Source organism: Polypterus senegalus, chromosome 11, assembly GCF_016835505.1.
Source record: "Polypterus senegalus isolate Bchr_013 chromosome 11, ASM1683550v1, whole genome shotgun sequence".
Taxonomy (NCBI): domain Eukaryota; kingdom Metazoa; phylum Chordata; class Cladistia; order Polypteriformes; family Polypteridae; genus Polypterus; species Polypterus senegalus.
In genome coordinates this window covers 32,959,412-32,982,519 of record NC_053164.1, presented here as the reverse complement: position 1 = coordinate 32,982,519, position 23,108 = coordinate 32,959,412, and the positions used below count along the sequence as shown (strand labels likewise).

The window sequence follows — 23,108 nt, the reverse complement described above, 5'->3', positions numbered from 1 at the left end:
GTTAATTAGCAGAAAAACAGGTCACTAATTAAGAGAAGGGATAGAATGAAAACCTGCAGCCACTGTGGTCCTCCAGGACCGAAGTTGGCGACCCCTGATTTAGATCTCCTCTCGGTTAATCGTACCAAATTAAAGACATGTGGGGATCACTCATTTCAAGTTAATGAACAGCCCTGTGGTGTCGTCGAGATCAGCAGAATCTACAGAATCGTTTCAGTGTCCGCTTAAGACGCATCTGCTCAGACGGGCATGTCGGTAGCCTTGTTTTATATGTTGATATTCAATGTTCTTTACGTTTTTGATATTTCATTTTATTCTGTTTTATATGTTGATATTCAATGTTCTTTACGTTTTTGATATTTCATTTTATTCTGTTTTATATTTTGATATTCGATGTTCTGTGCGTTTTGTGTTTTTGATATTTCATTTCATTCTATGTTTTACTTTTCAGCAGTTTGTGACTTTTGTTTATGACAGACGCTCTATAAATACATTTTACTTACTTATTTATAAAGTACGGGAGTGCCAACGCTAACTCTTTCTTCTTTTAAGACTCCCAGTTTGTTGTATTTAGTTCTATAAAGAACACCATAGGCCTATTAACTATCCAGCAAGCATATAATCGACTGAATGTGTACACCATAACGTCATTCTTTTGAAAATGATATGAGTGATTTTTTTGGCAGTGCCACGCATCACTCTTCTTCACAGACGGAGACACCAATACTACATGTCTGTATTTAACTAGTATTTACTGTACCATTTATATAGCTTAATTCTTTAAACACAAACAACACTTCAGAAGCAAACATCTCCATACAGAGTTTCTCTTTCAAACGTGTCCCAATAGAAGGCTATCTTTAACACCCCCACCTTACTCATTTCCCATTCGTTTCGAAGCCCCCCAAGCCCCCCCCCTCCCACAACTCCATATTTGTGTGCCCTACCTACTCCAGTAGTTTTAGAAGAGGCCGGCAATGGAAACATTAAGGCCTGGGCCGACCAGAAATGGAAGTGAACAACTGGAGAGCCCCCTGTCCCCACAGTGCTGACCACGTGTCATTCATACAGAGGGAGGAAAAAAACAAAAAAACCTTAAAATTAAAATCTGGTTTGAGAACAGAAAGCTGCCCCACTGACGAGGCATAAATATCACAGCCATGTGACCTGCTTCAGACAAAGTGAACATCTGGCCTTCCTGCAGGTTTGGCTACAGATGGCCGAGCCCCCTGTTTATGATTGCCAAAATGAAGATACTGAACCACAAGAGAACAACTGGTGGCTCCAAATGGTTAACACCTGGATTTCCTTTTAGCAGCAGATAGGATTCAGAGCGCCCAGGTCTTCATCCAAGTCAACGTCACCTTTAGGAGCTTAACAAAGACAGGTGTGGTCCTCCTCGTTAGGACGGTACAGTGAATAACGGCAGTTTAACTTGCAAATAACAAGAAAAATTCAAGAGTTGTCTTGTCTCTGCTTCTGGCCATAAGAACCTCCGCTTTACAGCTCAAAAATCTAGGATCGGTGGTGCCCAAGGGAAAGTTAAATGTCTAAACTGAACTTTCCCTTAGAAAAATATCCATGATGAGCAGTCCAGATATGGCTCAGCCAGAACGCTCTGTGATAGACCTGGGCTTGGGCCTCCCAAAAATCAATAGAACCGCTTGCGCCGGTTTTCCTTCCATTGCTGATAAACGATGACTCCAATCACAGACAACACAATTGCACCGAGGACAGAAAACAGAATGATGAAGAAAAGTGCCAGTCCGCTCATGGGCTGGGAAACGCCATCCTCTGTAAAGGGGAAACAAAGGAGGTCAGTTAGTGATGGGAACCATTTCTGGATGAATGGACAAACACACATCAGGCTCATAGTGGCTTCCCACACTACCAGCTTTGCTGCGTTGAGAGAGGATGATTGGACAGTAGATGGCAACACTATTGTGGACACATTCATGGCTCCTATACTCGGGTGGCCTGGGTCAAGCTGTCTGGAAAATTGTAAAAGACGGGAATTGGAAGTGTCTCACCTTAATCAATCTACACAAAGGAAAGCAGTATATTCTGACAACTGTACACCAAACCTAAAGAGGGTCCACCTCTCATTTGTTCACTTACCTGTGAAGGTGCAGGTACACAAGCAAAACTAATTTCAATGGCCTCGGTCAATGACCCTAATTAGGAAGTATTGGCCCTTTTTTTCACATGTTGTTATATTGCAGCCTTATGCTAAAATTAAATACTTTGGATCAACAGTACAGAGTAATGGAGACTGTGGAAAAGAAGAGAGAAACAGAGTGCAGGCAGGGTGGGATGGGTGGAGAAGAGTGTCAGGAGTGATTTATGACTGATGGGTATCAGCAAGAGTGAAAGGGAAGGTCTACAGGATGGTAGTGAGAGTTGGAGACGGTGGCACTGACCAGAAAACAGGTGACAGAGCTGGAGGTGGCAGAATTAAAGATGCTAAGATTTGCATTGGGCGCAACAAGTATGAACAGGATTAGAAATGAGGACATTAGAGGGTCAGCTCAAGTTGGATGGTTGGGAGACAAAGTCAGAAAGGTGAGATTGCGCTGGTTTGGACATGTGCAGTGGAGAGATGCTGAGTATATTGGGAGAAGGCTGCTAAGGTTAGAGCTGCCAGGGAAGAGGAAAAGAGTAAGGCCTAAGCGAAGGTTTATGGACGCGGTGAGAGAGGACATGCAGGTGATGGGTGTGACAGAACAAGATGCAAAGGACAGGAAGATATGGAAGAAGATGATCCACTGTGGCAACTCCTAATGGGAGCAGCCAAAAGAAGACGAAGAGGATTAAACATAAAATAATGAACTGACACAAGTTTAAAGATCCTTGGCTATGACACTTGAAGTTTGGCTCAGGTACATTCCCATTCTATTGATCATCATTGAGATGTTTCTACAACTTATTTGGAAGTCCACCTGTGGTCAATTCAATTGACTGGACCGATTCGGAAAGAGGAACGCCTACCTAGAGAACATCCTAAAGTTGAACAAAACCCAAGCTGTGAGGTATAAGGAACTGCATGCAGAGCTTACAGATGGGATTGTGTCAAGGCACAGATCTGGGGAAGGCAACAAAAATGTTCCTGCAGCACTGAAGGTTCTCAAGAACAAAGTGGCCTCCATAATTCTTAAAGGGAATACATTTAGAATAACTAACACTTTTCTTAGAGTTGGCAGCCAGGAAAAAGTGAGCAATCATGGGAGAAGGGCTTTGAAAAGAGAGGTGACCAAGAACCTGATAGTGGTTGGGCACCAGAGAACTGGTGTGGAGATGGAAGGAACTTTCAAAAGGACAACTGCCACTGCAAAAACCCACTAATATGGGCTTTATAGCAGAGTGGCCACACAAACGGCCACTTCACGTTTGCAAAGAGGCAATTAAAGGACTCTCGGAGTATAAGAAACAAGATTGCACTGTCTGTTGAAACAAAGATTAAACTGTTTGGTGTCATTTCAAGTTTCGAGGAAACCAGCCACATCTCATCACCTGCACAATAAAATTCTAATAGATAACCATGATGTAGACAGCATCATGCTACAAGGTTGGGGACTGGGAGACAAGACAGGGCTGAGGAAAATCTAAACGGAACAAAGTACAGAGACATCCTTAAAAAAACCTGCCCCAGAGTTTGCTGGACCTCAGAATGGGCTATAGGATCGCCTTCCAACTGGACAATGGCCCTCTGCACAAAGCAAACACAACACTAAGAATGTTCTTGAGTAGCCCAGCCAGAACCCAACTGAAGATCTCTGGAGAGACCCGAGAATAGCTGCCCAGTGACGGTCTCCATCCATCCTGAGAGAGCTTCAGAGGATCTGCAGAGAAGAATGCCAGAATAATCCCCAAATCCAAGTGTGCAAAGCTTGTCATGTCACACCCAAGAAGACTCCAGGCCATAATCGCTACCATTACGAATTACCGAGTAAAGGGTCTTAATATTTGTGTCAATGTAATATTTCAGTTTCTTGTTTTTAAGAAAATTTTAGTAATTCCTAAAATCTGCAGAACATTAGAAACATTTTAACAAGAACATCCCTTTTAGCCCAACAAAGCTTGCCAGTCTTTTCAATTTAAATCTTCCAAACGAACATCAAGTCTAGCGTTAAAGGAACTTAAAGTCCTACTGTCAACCACACTACTTGGTAGCTTATTCAAAGTGTCTGTGGTTCTCTGTTTAGAGAAAAACCTCCTAATGTTTGTGTGAAATTTACCCTTAACAAGTGTCCCCGTCTTCTTGATGAACTCATTTTAAAGTAACAGTCTCAATCCACTGGACTAATTCCCTCATCATTTAAACACTTCAATCATGTCATTTCTTAATCTCTGTTTGCTTAATTAAACCAGCGTTTTCCAACCTGTGGGCCGTGGCAGCATTGCAGGTGGGCCATGGCTGACCCTGGACAAATCCCCACCCCTTCCCCACACCGCTCATATTTGATTCACCAGTGGTAGCATCACAGGTGGATCGCGGCCGACTCCAGACAAAACTCCTTCTGCCAGTCTGATGATCACACTCAATTCACAGCAGTAGCATTGAAGGTGGATCTTGTCCTGGATGACCTCTTCAACACCTCTACGATGATCATACTCTTCACCAAGGATGAAAAGAATTGACAATTGTGATTGACTCATCTAACATGCTGCTGATCGCATGTGACAGTTACTCGCCCAAACCTGCTTTAAGGATTGTGCTCGATTCACCAAGATGGGGACCACACCACTCCCACCACTCAAACCATCACACTAAATTCACAGTGTTGGGGGAACACCTAAATGGGTCGGAAACACACCGACGTGTGAAAAACTAGGTTGGGGCCTATTCTAAACAACAACTGCCTCAGTCTAAATCATCCTTGTCGCTCTTCTCTGGACTTTTTTGAGTGCTTCTATACCTTTGTTTGTATCATGGAGACCAAAACTGCACACAGTACTCCAGATGAGGCCTCACCAGTGTGTTTTAAAGCCTGAGCAAAACCTCCTTGGACTTGAACTCCACATATCAAGGGTGCTATATAACCGGACATTCTGTTAGCCTTCTTAATGGCTTCTGAACTCTGGCTGGCAGTTGATAGTGATGATCAGACCTCCCATTGGGTATTCAAAACTAACATTTTTACTTCCTATGTGTATTACTTTACATTTACTGACATTAAATGCCATCTGCCACAAACCTGCCCAAGCCTGTATGCTATCCAAGACCCTCTGTAATGGTTCGGTGGATTGCACATTATCTGCCAATCCACCTATTTTGGTATCTTCTGCAAACTTAACTAGCTTATTATTTATATTCCTATCCAAATCAATTATGAATATTAAAAATAGCAGCAGCCTCAGCACTGACCCCTGAGGGACACCACTCTTGTTTTCGCTTTGTCATTCTGTAATACTGACTGTAGTTTAATGGAGAAAAAAAAACATTTTTAAATGATTTTAGCATAAGGCTGCAACATAATAAAATGTGTAAAAAGTGAAAGGGTCTGAATACTCTCTGACGGCATTGTAACCACCCCTACGTACTTATCTCTTTGAGGGCTGAATATTTTTTTCCAAAAAACTCAGTTTTTTTGAAAAGCACACAAAGCAATGGTTTCACACATAAATCAACATTAAACGTCTGTTGCTACTAGGGAATCCAGGAATCCCACATGTCATTCCCGGTAATCCCGGGTTCCCAGGGATGACACTGTGTGCGGGCATCTCACATGTGAACGGTTTTAGAAAGGCCTACACTTATTTTTAATAAAACTACTGCAATATGTTGACGCCAATAAAAGACCAACCTTATCTACAAGCAGTTCATGCTGTCATACAAGTACATGTATCTAGTTAGTTGCGGTAATAAGAGCGTAGAAAGCATAACGTGTCCAGCATACTGCTGAAAAAGCGCACTCTGCCTCCACTGAAGTAGGCGGCACAGTCATCAGATACTGATACACTTGTTCTAAACAATGCCCACGCTTGCTGTTGCACTGAAACACCGCCATTTCAGCTTTTACTGATGCATCCAGTTTCTTGTCATCATTCTGTGATGCCAAGTTTCTTGGCACAGATAATGCGGATGCGACAGACTGATGCATTGCAAGTTCAAGTGTTGTCTGACAGACGTCAATGAAGTCCGCCCCGTCCCGGCATTCGTGAGGTGCAGAGTGCGGACTCCTCTCAGTCCACTGTGCTCAGTCTTAGACTGCTGCTGGTCTGTTGTTGACTGAATTAATCGGCAACACACTACACCGTGGGCCAAAAAACCATGCCACTTAATTATTTTCAACTATAACTCTGTTATTTCTTGATCGAGTTTTACACTTTTACACGCTATATATGCGAGCTTGGCCGTTCCCGGTTTCCTGGAAATTATAGCAGTTCCGGGAATGAAAAATGTCAGAGAATCCCGGGCTGTTGGTAATCAGCATCCCGGGAATGGATTCTTTAGTTTCTACGTGCTGTGGCTGCTGTTGGCGCAAGTTCGACAACTCTGGAGGCAGGGGCTGCATGTGGGCACCTCAATGGCCAGCAGGTATGCACAGTGGGCTGGCTGCCTTCGCACAGGTGTGATGCAATTGGTTTGATGGTTTGTACCTCTTGCCATCATAAGTGGTGGTCTTCCCAGGCAAACGCTGCCGTAGGCGTATCACCTACACAAACATGTTCAACACCACGATCATCTGGGGACTGATTAGCTGATGCTGGTACCTTATTTTCATATTCGATGTCCATCTCCTGATCACTCGCATCAAATTCCAAGTCCGACAAGTTAGGGTCCGATTCAACGATAATATGTAAAACGTCCATGGCATATTTAGTCTCTTGCCAGATGTCGATGCCATTTTAGAGGTTGTTTGCTCTTCACTACTCACGCAGGGAATTGAGTTAAAATCAACAAAGCTACTTATCTTTCCTGATAGCAAAGAGAGTCAATCTTAAATGTAAGGGTGAGTTTTGTTGCAGTTTACAACTGATTACCGTGCTCTACCCCTCAATTTTAACAAAAGTCGACATCAGCCCTGAAAGAGTTATGGGCACTTCGTTATCCACAGGTATCTGGCTGATCTGAGAATTACCTACAATGCCTCTGTTCCTAGTCTTCACATACAGTGCTGGATAAGGAGGATTGGGTCCTGTGAAGTGTGCAAAGTTTGGGCAGCACTGTTTATGTGTTTCTGTGACTAAAGTTCATTGAAGGTGTAAGCAATTCTCTGCATGTGAAACTGCAAAATGTAACAATTGTTATGAAGCAGTAGGGGTCTAAAAGACATGATGCTGCTCAGGTTTTACTGTTTCCAAACATGCATGAGCCACGGTTTCTACCAAACGAGCACTGTAAGCCCCCTCTTCACTGCGACTCCCACCACTGGTGCAAATCAGCACCTGTGAGTACCTTCTAAGAAACAGTTGTGACAATTTCTTCTTTGGCTTAGATGGACAGCAGTTTCCTCATTCAATTTTCAGGGACCTATCAAAATCATAAACCTAATAAAGCAAATCAAACTCCACAAAATGATGGTGCTGTCGTGCCACATGACTGACTCACTCTCGTTATTGTGGGTACATCTTTCATGTGACCTTATGCTCACCCAGGCATATTCCTGGCTTTGCTCATACATACAACCCGACCCTGGAAATTCCCTGTAATTCTAGTAGGTCTTGACTGGGGAGATTTGCTGGGTCAGATATTCTGGGAAGACATGTCTCCTATGTCCAGGAATTTACAAGTAAAAAATGCAATTCACAAGAGAAGCCGAGGGCCAAAGGGGACAACTTGTAAAATGGTTTGGCCTACTTATGTGCTCTAGAGGCTCATCTGAGGAATGTGTCAAATATAAAAGTTTCATAAAACTGAAAGGGAGTTAACTGACAAATACAACTGTGCCAGTGATAAACCTCCTTTATTCAGTAAAAACACTCAAGCAAGCTGAATAACCAACCATTAGTTCAACCACAAATGATGACAAAGCTCCTCTATCCAGCTAACAGTTTTCTACTTTGGCTATTTCAATCGTCCTATGACCCACCATCAACATGACAATGCACCATTAGTCGCCATTGGGAAATTTGTGGGAAAATGTTAGCTTTACTAGGACGAACAGACTAAGCAGTCACCGAAACACATTCTTTAACAAACTGCCATGGCTCAAGGTCTTCCAGTATGTATGATCATTGACGCCATCACATGTACACATGAACTTTCCAGTGAAGTGCTTTGTGCTACAGATTTGCCTACTCACCATAATTTTGTGCGTCCAGACTTAATTCTTTGTGGCATGGATGCGGGTGGCCAAGAAATATGAGGTAGAGCTAAAATAATGTAAGTCTTTAGTTCAAAGTCCAAATTTGAATTATTGTTTTTAAGCTAGAGCCGACAGTTTTCAGTAGTATGTGCCATCACACTTCAAAGATTAGCAGGACACACTCCTGTCACACTGGACACTTTACTCAGATTAGTGTATATCGGTGGTGGTGTGAAGAAGCTGAAAAGAGCATGGCCTACCTTGAAAAGGTTCATCCAGTGGCAGATTTAAGACCATTTAAACTACAGGGTGACATATTTGTTTTTTTTCTCTTCCAATTGACTTTGATAGGAGAGGAGACTAGTCGCAGTTTACTTGCTGCTATGGATGTTTATAAATTGTAGAGCAGAAAAGCTGCAAGTTAAACTGATGCCACTTTACACAACTCCTAGTCATTGGTTATATAAGAGAAAGCAGAAAACCTACGTCACGTTAGAAGATTTTTCCATTGTCGTAGTGGCAGTCTGTGTGTGCATGGCAGCAGACAACCAATGACCATTCACCTAGAAGTACAATGCGTATATAATACAGCGATGAGGAATAAGGAACATGTGTGTTATGAACCTCACAAACAGAGAAGCTCATCTCTCAGATTTCTGGTGTTTTATGTACTAAAACAGAATGGAAAAAAAAAATCCAAGACTGTGGCTGAACTCACCACAGCTATTAACCAATGGTATGGCATCAGATAAACCTGGCAGCACAGAGGCGGTGGACCTCACAAACAGAAGAGAAGCTTGCCTGTCTGATGTCTGATATTTTTCACACCATAACAGAATTAAAAATAAATAAATAAATAAATAATGGGCCGGGATTGCTGCTGAATTCGACACAGCTGTTAACCCTTTAAATGGCACCGGCAGGCAGCACACTGTTGTCTGTCAAAAAAAGGGGCAAGCACGACTGCATGGGAATATTGGCGCTCTGTTGGTAATGTGACATGGGCTGCGATTTTCAGTCATGTAACTTGGCATGGTGCAATTACTACTGTACATTCAGCAAATCTATCACACCCTACAAAACAAAAGTCACATAATGTGACATTGTCAGTAGTAGATTCAACCTGATGAAATGTACAAGAATAGGCTTTGCTCAAGTGGCCCAGGTGTGTGTGTATTTATGTGATTGTTCCTGCGTTGCAACAGATGTTTTCTGGGATGGACTCCAGCTGCCCACAACCCTGCCCTGGATAAGCATGTTAGGAAAATGGATGGAAGGACGGATATATGCCTACAACATCTGTTCGGTTCTTCTCACTTGATTGCATTCTATGTGCATGATCAGTATTCTCTGCCTTTGAAGAGATAATAAGAGATGCAGAGATAATAAGAGATGCATTTATCAATACAGCGGCAACAAATAATGTCTTTGCAAAATAACAAGCTTATAGTGGAAGAAAATTAGTGATTGGAAGTGTGACTTTTTCGGTTATTGTCTACAGATCAGAAGCAGCAATTCAAATCTGTGCATCAACACTTAGTGCTTGGCGATGACTTTAAAAGTGAATCCACAGCCCTGGCCCTAAAGGGGGCCACGGAGGGAGACAAGCAACAAGGTGAAGTGCACTTTTAAAATGGATAACTGTAACAGCAGTGCTTTGCTTTTTTCTTTCTTAAAATGATTTTGATACACTGTTTTGCAATTTGTGTGTAATTTCAAAATGTGGATCAACGTTCAATATATTTTTGGTTTGAAAAATGGATGTATTTGAAAAGTTTTAAAACTTTTTTGTCAAAATGGGACTCGGTGAAGATATAACTTTGACTTGGAAAATACCAAACATCTCCTTTAACACTTTGGAAACAGAAATTTGTTTGCAATCATTTTGAGAGAAAACAGGGAGCATAAGTCACTAAGTGATCAGATAAATTACAAATAATAATTAGTTGTAAAAAATAAAAACATAAAAATAAAATCTGAATAAGAGGGTGTTCATAAGAAATGTAGTAATTTAATTCAGGAGGTGGAAGTACATAATAAACAAGAACAGTTGAGTCAAATATTTGACATGTTACAATGAGTGCTTCAAATTAAATGTTTAAAGTCGAAATACTATTGATTGTGATAGAAATCTGTAATTTTTAAAGGGATCAGATATCAAAAATAATATATTGACAATCACTGTCATTGAAATAGTCTAAAACGATACATCACAAGCTTATGTTTGAAATTTGCCATTTGTAGCCTTCTGGGAGTGGCTGTTAGAGGACTAGGACCATCGCAAAGGAGAATCGAATATCAAAAACGTTATCACATCTGTGATTAGGAACTTCAAAATAGCATAAAATGACACTCCACACGTCTATATTACCGATCCCCCATTTTTTCCCAGTCTTGTGAAAAGGGGTAACTTTAATTCCTCATATCTCATTAGCAGTTGAACCCCTGGGTAGCGTGGATAGTGTGATCATAGTGTGGTTCCTTGTGATCATTTTTGATGAATCATGGGGGTATAATTTCTGGAACAAAATATGATCTAAAATGGCCTAAAAGTGGGGGTATTTGGGTCAAGAGGGCCAAAAATAAGCAGGAACCCCAAAAAGCTTGACATCTTGCATAACAAGACGTTAAACGGTATATCATATGAGGGGGTTTTCTTGTACTGGTGAATCAGGAGGCACTGGACAAAAAAAGCTAAAGAGATTTCAAAGCGTTAAGAAGTAATTCTTATGAACATAAAAAATAAAAACACAATGCAGCCACCTGGACTTATGAAGCACAGCGTGCAGGATTTTTAGAAGATGCCTTGCAGGCCAACACAGAAGTGCTTTAGCTCGGATAGCCCTGGTCTAGTAGGCGTGCAACATAGCGCCGCTATAGTGGGAGGCTGAGAGTGTGGGCTACCTAATTTATATTTTAGGGCCAGACTTCTCTCATGTTGCTCCACCCCACAAGAAGTTCGATTTTCTGCTACCAGTTACCATTAAAAAATGAAACCTGTAGTATGTGCTAACCATCAGAAATGTTAAAGTGGAAATACTTTTAGGCAACGAGAGCAATGAAGACCTAGACAGCTGATATGATTCAAAATGGACTAAGAACACTTTCTGGGCTGCAATAACTACATGAGAGGTGTATATGCAAATACTTGCCTCGTAATAATGGTATGTTGTCCACACTGGGTATGAACACCTCTTTATCCTCCCGCTCCTCCTCTGCACTCCGCTCAACAGTCAGCTGGTACAGTTTTAGAGAAATGATGTCGTGGTTATCTGGAGAAAAAGAAGAATACGGATGTAAGGTTGCAATGATATACTGCCCACTTTCATCTGAAACTAACACCCCCTATTAAACATACCTGAGAGATCACCAGTGACAGATGATGCTCCAAAATAGTATCCTTTTGGCAACCTTACACCAGGAATGTCCAGACAATCCCTCCACTCACTCTTACCATCAATGTCAATCATTACCTAGTACCAAAAAGCCAACACGTACTTTGGAAACTTCAAGTCTACACCGGCTAAAAGTCGTTTAGGCCTCAGCCCTAGCGCTATTAGAGTAGCACTTACAGTCAGCCTGCGGCGAACATAGCGTATCACCAGGAATGTGTCTTGGTTGAGATTGCGGACCAGCGCAGTGCAGCCTCCTAGCTCTGTGGGCCGCCCATCACGTTCATGGTCATATCCAAGTGTGCCATTCCCAACCATTGCCATGATATATGGAAAGATGCGCTGCAGAGAGAGGAGGTGAAAGCAAAAATAAGGCCCATGCATGGTGAAGCACCAATCAATCCGTGAGAGAGAACTCCCAAAGGAAAATAATGTGCCACATACCATGCAGAGGGCAGCAGCAAGAAAAAAGGAAAACAACAACGATAAATACACATGTGACCACACAGAACATGCACTGGAGATCCCAGCTAGACAGAGAAAAGAAGCCAGTTTCCCCGAGATGAGTTTCTAAGGCAAGATGCTGTGGTGTTGATCTTACTCACTGTTTGCTACAGAGCTTCTGGTTTTCATTTCTACAAAGTCATCATTCACAGCCTGGCGAACGGTGTTAACACGAAATTACAATACAAGTCTCAAGGGCTTTGTGCCTTTATTGATGCACCTATGGCTTCCTCCTCCAGCTTGAACCCTGGTTCCAGTTTACCTGGTCAGGCTATTTGAGTACATTGTTTCTACTTCCGCTGTAAATTTTTAAATGATCCAGGCTCCAAAGATTAATCCACTGTAAGATCTGCTCAGACTCCGACTTATCAGTACTTACTGACAAATTCTAATCATCCTCCTGTCAATTTACTTAACCGGTTTTATTTCACTTCAGGCTCATGGGAGGTGAGAGCCAATCCCTGCAGCAATGGAAACAAGCCAAGTGCCATTCCCATATGGGGCCCACTCAAAACAATTTACAGGTACCCTCCATCAAAACATGCAGATCTATGAGATATGGGAGAAAGCTGAAGCATCCTGAGTAAACTTATGTGAGAATACACAGACACTAAATCATAATCAAGAACACAGGGTCCCTGAATCTGCAGTGGTTACTATTCTGCCACCATACCAACTGTATTTGCCAGAGTAATAAATCCAATATTAAATTACAAAACACCAGTCAGATAGGAGGGCGTATTTTTGGAGGCCAGTACTAACAGAGATGATTTAAAATTCCTCTCAGCGCCACTGTGTTGGAATACAGTTTTTAAAAACATTAAAAAAAAATCCTCTAGAAATTCTAATCATCAACATATCCAATATAAAATTATCCACAGAGTTCATCATTATCCTGCAAAGCACTTCCTGATAGGTTTGGCTCCTGATCTACTCTGTTACCAATGCTCCCTTAATGTATAGAGTGGTCCAGATCTATTTATGCAATTTTCATTACGCTATAACTTACCGTATTTACTTGTGTACCACGCACCCACGTGCAAGACGCGCACCCTAATTTTTACAAAGAAAATCAGGAAAATCGTTTTGCTCCATGTACGACGTGTGTTGTGATTGTATAGGAAGTGTTTAGAGAGAGAGGGCACGGGAGCGCGAGTAAGCGAGTGAGAGAGAGAGCGCAAGTGCGCGAGCAAGCAAATGAGAGAGAGAGAGCGCAAGTGTGCGAGTGAGAGAGAGAGTGCGAGTGCGCGAGTGTGCGAGTGAGAGAGAGAGAGTGCGAGTGCGCAAGCGAGAGAGTGCGAGTGAGAGAGAGAGAGAGAGAGAGCGAGCAAGCCCAAGCAGAATAAGTAAACATTACAGAATTACATTTCCTTGTGTATGATGCGCACCTGATTTTCTAATGCTAATTTTCGGGAAAAAATGTGCGCATGGTACACGTGTATATACGGTATTAAGTTTATTACATAGAAAATCACCCGAAAAATCCTGGACCATCGAGAATTGTGCGAACTGATGACAAGAAGAATCGTCTTCGCGCTGAACTGAAACCGTCCCCGTATAATTTAAAGTCATCCAGACGATCTGGACCACCCTGTAGAGGGCACCTTTCACCACATGTTCTAAGAATGTCCCACTGTTGTTGTTCTTTGGGCCTCCGTTGCTCATGCGCCCTCCTCCATCCTATCTATATCTATTCCTTGCTCCCCCATTACTCTGCTCCTATTAGATTTCTCTGCTCTGTCCCTCTCTGTCTGTCATAAGCGCATTATTTCAGTAGCCCAAACGCTCATAGTTTCACAATGGAAGAATCCAGAACTTGTTACCTTTATTGAATGGAAGTCTTCCTTTTGCAGCCTGGCTAAGCTGGAATTGTCAACTGCACAAATCAGTGGAAATCTTCTGATAATATCAATAAATGAAGGGACACAGTAGCCAGGATTAGGTCTTGGTTGTCGGTCAACCCATAAACCAATTGGTTATAAACTGTCAGTGACCTGTGTGTTTTATTAATTTAACTTTACTCTAACCCAAAGAATGGAGTGGGTTGCGGTGGATGTGGTTTCAAACTTATATATGCAAATGTCCTTTCTATGTTCCATTGCTCTCGTTATTTTTTGAAATCAAATAAAATATTGATCACAAAAAAAAGAGATGATTTAAAATTGACAATGTCAAGCGTGGTGGTGCGGTGGGTAGCACTGTTGCCTCGCAGCTAGGAGACCCAGTTTCGCTTCTTGGGTCCTCCCTGCATGGAGTTTGCATGTTCTCCCCATGTCTGCGTGGGTTTCCTCCGGGTACTCCGGTTTCTTCCCATAGTCCAAAGACATGCAGTTTAGGTGCATTGGCAATTCTAAATTGTCCTGAGTGTGTGCTTGGTGTGTGTGAGTGCGCACACCCTGCGGTGGGCTGGCGCCCTGCCCAGGGTTTGTTTCCTGCCTTGCACCCTGTGTTGGCTGGGATTGGCTCCAGCGGACCACCGTGACCCTGTAGTTAAGATTATAGCGGGTTGAATAATGGATGGATGGAATGTCAAGCATGTGTGCCTGGGGACAATCTTCCGGGCACTAAAGAGGTAAGCAGTTCCACCCCGAGACAAGAGGGGGCACTGACACAAACAATATTTTCTCTTTTAAAATTGCCTTAAGAAGAATGCCTAGCCCCACCCCTTCTAGCACCAACACTATAAAACCAAGCTGCTCCCGGAAGGTGGCATCACATACTGATCTGGCGTTTGAAGAGGACAGAGCTCTAACTCTTGCTATTGTTTTTTTTTGTGTAACTTGAAGGCTGACTAAAGCCACCTTGTTTTGTGAGCCCAAACGTCTATCATTTTCATTCCAAGTAAAAGGGGTGATCCGGCTGGCAGCACAACCTTTTCCGTGTGTATATTGGTCTGTTTCCTGGCCACATTATAACAGTCATTGCATGTGAATGGAAGAATTGTCGATTAAGTATTTAGTAATTAGCACTAGAGTACTAAAACATAAGTAAAAATAATAGTTATAATTTGTTACTAACCCTCACCTGTTCTATTTCTCTTCTCGGTACTCATGTGACACTGCCCTACTGCCAAGTTGTTTGCCTGGCTAAGGAAAAGTCACCTCTGATGGAGGAGCGCTGGAATCGTCGGGTAGAAGGGTCCTTTCATCAGATTGGCTAGCCCAGTGCTGACTAAGCTGTGGAATGGCCAGAAGGAGGGAGGCATCCTGATGGCTGAGGTCTCCAGGACTCTGAACCAATCTGAATCGTATTACGTGGTATGTCCTGTTGCATTTGGCTCTGTATTTGTAATATTAGTATATTATAGAATACTATAATAGTACTGTATTGTATTGAGGATTACTTGTGTTCTATGACCTAAAACATCATCAGATTTTCACTCAAGTCCTAAAAGTAGATAAAGAGAAACCAGTTAAACAAATGAGACAAAAATATTATACTTGGTCATTTATTTATTGAGGAAAATGATTGAATATTACATATTTGTGAGTGGCAAAAGTATGTGAACCTTTGCTTTCAGTATCTGGTGTGAGCCCCCTTTGCAGCAATAACTGCGACTAAACGTTTCTGATAACTTTTGATCATTCCTGCATACCAGCTTGGAGGAATTTTAGTCCATTCCTCCGTACAGAACAGCTTTAACTCTGGGATGTTGGTGGGTTTCCTCACATGAACTGCTCGCTTCAGGTCCTTCCACAACATTTCGATTGAATTAAGGTTAGGACTTTGACTTGGCCATTTCAAAACATTAACTTTATTCTTCTTTAACCATTCTTTGGTAGAATGACTTGTGTGCTTAGGGTCGTTGTCTTGCTGCATGACCCACCTTCTCTTGAGATTCAGTTCATGGACAGATGTCCTGACCTTTTCCTTTAGAATTCTCTGATATAATTCAGAATTCATTGTTCCATCAATGAAGGCAAGCCGTCCTGGCCCAGATGCAGCAAAACAGGCCCAAACCATGATACTACCACTACCATGTTTCACAGATGGGATAAGGTTCTTATGCTGGAATGCAAGGTTTTCCTTTCTCCAAACATAATGCTTTTCATTTAAACCAAAAAGTTCTATTTTGGTCTCTTCTGTCCACAAAACATTCTTTCAATAGCCTTCTGGTTTGTCCATGTGATCTTTAGCAAACTGCAGACGAACAGCAATGTTTTTTTTGGAGAGCAGTGGCTTTCTCCTTGCAACCCTGCCATGCACACCATTGCTGTTCAGTGTTGGTGGACTTATGAACATGAACATTAGTCAATGTAAGAGAGGCCTTCAGTTGCTTAGAAGTTACCCTGGGGTCCTTTGTGACTTCGCCGACTATTACACGCCTTGCTCTTGGAGTGATCTTTGTTGGTCGACCACTCCTGGGGAGAGTAACAATGGTCTTGAATCTCCTCCATTTGTACACAATCTGTCTGACTGTGGATTGGTGTAATCCAAACTCTTTAGAGATGGTTTTGTAACCTTTTCCAGCCTGATGAGCATCAACAACTCTTTATCTGAGGTCCTCAGAAACCTCCTTTGTTCGTGCCATGATACACTTTCACAAACGTGTTGTGAAGAGCAGACTTTGATAGATCCTGTTCTTTAAATAACACAGGATGCCCACTCACTCCTGATTGGCATCCGATTGATTAAAAATACCTGACTCGAATTTCACCTTGAAACTAACTGCTAATCCTTGAGGTTCACATACTTTTGCCACTCACAAATATGTCACATTCTATAATTTTCCTCAATAAATAAATTACCAATTATAATATTTTTGTCTCATTTGTTTAACCGGTTTCTCTTTATCTATTTTTAGGACTTGAGTGAAAATCTGATGATGTTTTTTAGGTCATATTTATGCAGAAATATAGAAAATACTAAAGGGTTCACAAACTTTCAAGCACAACTGTAACTAGGATAGAAATGGCTAAGATTTTCAGAAATCATAAAACTATACAAATTTTTTATTGTTTATTAGCTCTGTGTGCACTAAATACATACATAATGATCCCCAAAGAGGACAGCCCGTTGTAAAAATAGTTTGAGCTATTCAAAGTTGCTAGATCCTAACAATTGCCCAGTAACTTCTTGTGTGGAGTTGCCTTCATTGATGGAACAATGAATTCTGAATTATATCAGAGAATAAAGTTATTGTTTTGGAATGGCCAAGTCAAAGTCCCGACCTTAATCCAATCGAAATGTTGTGGAAGGACCTGAAGTGAGCAGTTCATGTGAGGAAACCCACCAACATCCCAGAGTTGAAACTGTTCTGTACGGAGGAATGGGCTAAAATTCCTCCACGCCAGTGTGCAGGAATGATCAAAAGTTACCGGAAACGTTTAGTTGCAGTCATTGCTGCAAAGGGGGTCACAGCAGATACTGAAAGCAAAGGTTCACATACTTTTGCCACTCACAAATATGAAATATTCGATCATTTTCCTTAATAAATAAATGACCAAGTATAATATTTTTGTGTCATTTGTTTAACTGGTTTCTCTTTATTTACTTTTAGGACTTGAGAGAAAATCTGATGATGTCTTAGGTCTTATTTATGCAGAAATATAGAAAATTCTAAAGGGTTCACAAACTTTCAAGCACATCTGTACCTGGAAATTATCTTTCCCAAGATTTCTTCCAAGGGTTTTTTTTGGGAGTTTTTTCTTTTCAATCCTGGGGGGCTGTCAAAACCCATTGGGGCACTCCTTATGTGATTTTGGGCTATACATTATAATACAATTTATTTTTGTATACACTCACCTAAAGGATTATTAGGAACACCTGTTCAATTTCTCATTAATGCAATTATCTAATCAACCAATCACATGGCAGTTGCTTCAATGCATTTAGGGGTGTGGTCCTGGTCAAGACAATCTCCTGAACTCCAAACTGAATGTCAGAATGGGAAAGAAAGGTGATTTAAGCAATTTTGAGAGTGGCATGGTTGTTGGTGCCAGACGGGCCGGTCTGAGTATTTCACAATCTGCTCAGTTACTGGGATTTTCACGCACAACCATTTCTAGGGTTTACAAAGAATGGTGTGAAAAGGGAAAAACATCCAGTATGCGGCAGTCCTGTGGGCGAAAATGCCTTGTTGATGCTAGAGGTCAGAGGAGAATGGGCCGACTGATTCAAGCTGATAGAAGAGCAACTTTGACTTAAATAACCACTCGTTACAACCGAGGTATGCAGCAAAGCATTTGTGAAGCCACAACATGCACAACCTTGAGGCGGATGGGCTACAACAGCAGAAGACCCCACCGGGTACCACTCATCTCCACTACAAATAGGAAAAAGAGGCTACAATTTGCACGAGCTCACCAAAATTGGTCAGTTGAAGATTGGAAAAAAAAGTTGCCTGGTCTGATGAGTCTCGATTTCCGTTGAGACATTCAAATGGTAGAGTCAGAATTTGGCGTAAACAGAATGAGAACATGGATCCATCATGCCTTGTTACCACTGTGCAGGCTGGTGGTGGTGGTGTAATGGTGTGGGAGATGTTTTCTTGGCACACTTTAGGCCCCTTAGTGCCAATTGGGCATCGTTTAAATGCCACGGGCTACCTGAGCATTGTTTCTGACCATGTCCATCCCTTCATGACCACCATGTACCCATCCTCTGATGGCTACTTCCAGCAGGATAATGCACCATGTCACAAAGCTGGAATCATTTCAAATTGGTTTCTTGAACATGACAATGAGTTCACTGTACTAAAATGCCCCCCACAGTCACCAGATCTCAACCCAATAGAGCATCTTTGGGATGTGGTGGAACGGGAGCTTCGTGCCCTGGATGTGCATCCCACAAATCTCCATCAACTGCAAGATGCTATCCTATCAATATGGGCCAACATTTCTAAAGAATGCTTTCAGCACCTTGTTGAATCAATGCCACGTAGAATTAAGGCAGTTCTGAAGGCGAAAGGGGGTCAAACACCGTATTAGTATGGTGTTCCTAATAATCCTTTAGGTGAGTGTAATTTGACTGTCGTGTACACGGGGACAACACAACAAAATAAGCAGAAGATAACAGCAATATGTGGAGTTCTGTTGGTGAAAGCAATGTAATGTATTAACACATCAGTAAGTGGTAAATAGATCTTGGGTAGCCAGAAGATGCATGTACACCACTCCAGATACACTTTACTAAACTGCAGAGCTTTTATACTTAGCAACAGCTGATGACGTTCACTGTCAATCACTTTAGGCAAAGACAAACGTCACAGAATTACAAACCATGTCTGAAAATGCCCACCAAATGAAACTCCATGTAGTAAGAAAAACAAGCAGCATATTAGTATATGTCAGCATATGTCTTTAGTCACTGGGGTGGTCATTGTGTGCATGAGAGCTGACAAGCAATGAATACTAATCTGGAAGTACAATGCATATAATGAAACAACGAGGTGTAAGGAACGATGGGTTGCGGACCTTACAAACATAAGAGAAGCTTGTTTAACTGATATTGCATGTTTTTTCACATACCATGACAGATTAGAAAAAATAAGAAAGGGGCATAACTGCAGCTGTACTCACCGTGACTGTTAAGTCCTTGTTTAGTGCCACTCAGGTGGCACAGTATTGACTGTCATAAAAAGGGTCTGTGCTGGAAGGTCTGTATGCAGTAACTAAATGTAACATTTATTTAAATGTAACATTTACATTTATCAGGTGTTAAAAGAGATCAGAAACTGCAGTCATCATGTCGGACATAAACCGATGGCACATTATGCAACTGAAGATCCAGAAGCTGCTAGGATATACACACTGGAAACTTTACGCAGGCAGTGCCTGGTTCAGAATTCAAACCCAAGAATCTGGAGGCTACAATATCACAGCAGTATTAACCACCAAGCTGCACCACAAAACCTCTTAATCTAGATAAATAAAATTATAATCTGTTTGTCTGTCTGTTCACCAGTCATGCAAAAACGGCTTAACTGTTTTTAATGAATTTTGCACATGTATTACCATTGATCCAACTAAATGTACAGTCTATATGGCATATTGGAGAGAGAGGTTATAATGTGGGGGGCAATCCATAAACCAGTGCCAACCTGGGGATTACAATTTCCATCAGGCCATTGTAGGCAGTAGTGTGTGCTGGGGCTGATGGGAGAGGATCTGTATCAGTACTAACAAAGATTTCTAAACGTTGGATTTCATCTAAGACAACAGATGCAGTGTTTAATTTCTTCTCAACTCATCTGGCTAACAATTTAATTGCTTCACAGGATTACAACTTTGTCCAAGACTACATATTGTCTCACTGTGGGCTGTGTTTGGAAACGCCATATATTCAAAGGATAGTCAAAACTCTTTCTCCATGTTTATTTTCATGCTTTTTTTTCATGACTGTTTTATATAAAAAAATATATAAATATATATATATATATATATATATATATATAGGTAGTACCCAGGTTACGGACATACGAACGAGGCCGCAGCTGCAACACATGCGCTTCAGTAACTGCCACTCCGTTATCTTCTGCCTGGGGACGCTGCAAGCGGTGGCTGGACGGCGGCGATTTCGCTGCTCGTGCAATGTAGCATTCCTCAGGCGGCTCCCGCCGGCAAGCGGTTTCACTGCCCGCCCACCACACATGGCTCCCCGTTCATTCTCGGTGGGCAGCTGGTAATGCTGCAAGCGGTAAACCAGTTGCACTATGTATCATAGTTCGCTTGCGGTACCGATTTATTTGCAGGAATCCGAGAGATATGCAGCAGGCCGAGCGGAGGGGGACAGGGACCTTCTTACTCACGCGCCACCCTCGAGGCTTTAATTACCTCCACTTAGCTAGCAAACGAGAGAACTACTTAATGGATTTAGATTGGGTTTTTTTCTATAATTTGCTGGAACATTCCAGTTGATTTTGCGACTTCTTTCATTGCGCTAAGAATCATAGTTCGCTTTCAGGAACAATATATTTGCGCTAATCCAAGACAGAAGCTGCGGAACGAGGGGAAGGGGAAGCTTGATGTCAGGAATAGGGAGCTGGGCAGAGTCCTCCTCACAGTCTTGTTTCACTTCTACACGGGCGAAGCTGCGGGGGAGAGCTAGCATAATATATAACCAAAAGAGCAAGACTCGGCCCTACCAGTCAAAGAAGGTGGTGGTCAAGCATGCAGACAATAATTTCATTGTATTGTGTAAACATGACAATAATTATTTTTTTAATCGAAGTAAAACCTTATATTTTTGAAAAAGGTAAAACCATTGTAAACCTGCAAATCATTACTAAGAGCTACAAGCTAAGATGATACATAATGACAAAAAGATCAACGTCAAAAAAACACATTTGATTTGTTTTTTTTACCTGAGCCTATCATATAAATAAACCCAGCAAATGTCAGTTGATTCCTAAAGTTTCTAATCATTTTAAACTACAAACTGAGCTGCAGTGGTATGTAGATATGTCCTTTAAAAACATGTCAGCAGGCAAAGGGAGTCCCTTTTTACTCATTTCACTGCAATGAAAACCAGAGGACAATCAAAGCAAGTCGAAAAAGACCTGAACTACTGGAGAAGTTCATACACATTTGCAGAATCACACTCGGTAAGAGGTTTGGGATCACAAGGGGACGTTACAATGTCCAATGGCTCCAAGTCACTCACAAACACAAGTTCAATAGTGCATATTGCTTCACCTCTAATACTCTTCTAAGGGTACTGGCTTCTTTTTTAATTATTAAGGAAATCCATCCTCCCTCCTTTTTGCACTGGATATAAAAAACAAACAATATAATGAACAATAAAATATAATAATAATGGGAAAGCACACTGGCTGAGCACAGGCACTCCATGCTATTGGAAACCCCTCTAAACAAATGGGACAGAGAATACCTGAGAGCGGGGTGTGTATCTCCTCTTCTGGCTCTGTATCCGATTTGATGCAAAAAAAACAAAACAGAGAAACGACGACACAGAACAAGTAGTTTAATCACAAACCTACAGAAAAGCACACACATCCAGTTTGTGGCAGAAACGTGCAAGAAAATCAACAACCAGGCTGAAGCTATAAGCAGCCGTCTCCAAAACAAGAGACTTTGCCGCAGTTAACAAAAAGCAGATGACTTGGATCATCCTGTTTACAAGTTCAGACCAATCTCTTTAATAAAACTTGTCCTATATATGGGGCGGCACGGTGGCACAGTGGTAGCGCTGCTGCCTCTCAGTAAGGAGACCCGGATTCTCCTCGTGTCTGCGTGGGTTTCCTCCGGGTACTCTGGTTTCCTCCCACAGTCCAAAGACATCCAGGTGAGGTGCATTGGCAATCCTAAACTGTCCCTAGTGTGTGCATGCCCTGTCGTGGGCTGGCGCCTTGCCCGGGGTTTGTTTCCTGCCTTGCGCCCTGTGTTGGCTGGGATTGACTCCGGCAGACCCCCATGACCCTGTAGTTAGGATATAGCAGTTTGGATAGTGGATGGATGTCCTATATATGCACATTTTTCTGTCTAATGGTCAGATGGTGTAGACGGGTGCTAGGCAGTGAGCATGTAGCTTAAAGGTTTGCATAGAGCAGGGAAACCATTTTGCTAATCTAACACCATATACAAATACAGTGCCCTCCATAATGTTTGAGACAAAGACACATTTTTCTTTGAATTACTCCTCTGCTCCACAGTTTAAAATTACAAATCAAATAATTCTCAGTTGATTAAAGTGCACATTTTAGACTTTCATTTAAGGGTATCTGCATTCATTTTGGTCACATTTACATCACAATTATCTATTTGGCTGACACCTTTCTCCAAGGCGACTTATGATACAACTGGTTACATTTCTTTTGATTTTCTAATTAGAGCACAGGCAGGTCAAATGACTTGCTCAGGGTCACACAGTGTCAGTAGCATGATTTGAAACCACAAGCTCAGGGTTTGAAGTCAAAAGCCTTAATCACTGTGCCACACTGCCTGCCCATCACACCATGTAGAAATGACAACACATTTTCTATATGGTCCCACCCCCTATCCCC

At 41.9% G+C, this 23,108-nt stretch overlaps 1 protein-coding gene across 2 annotated transcripts in view; it reads right to left on the bottom strand.

Moving 5' to 3' along the window:
• Nucleotides 1-733: 733 nt before the first annotated feature.
• The window catches only part of lman2la (lectin, mannose-binding 2-like a), a 62,729-nt gene continuing 40,354 nt past the window's right edge, over nt 734-23,108 (bottom strand). The window contains exons 5-9 of one of the 2 annotated variants that reach the window (XM_039768298.1): nt 21,977-22,009; nt 11,822-11,983; nt 11,608-11,722; nt 11,402-11,521; nt 734-1,794 (exon numbers count right to left, since the gene is read on the bottom strand). In XM_039768298.1, the coding sequence (XP_039624232.1) occupies nt 1,652-1,794; nt 11,402-11,521; nt 11,608-11,722; nt 11,822-11,983; nt 21,977-22,009 (573 nt within the window). In that variant the 3' untranslated portion in view covers nt 734-1,651. The remainder of the gene's footprint in view (nt 1,795-11,401; nt 11,522-11,607; nt 11,723-11,821; nt 11,984-21,976; nt 22,010-23,108) is intronic. The other variant, XM_039768299.1, reaches the window with a different exon arrangement.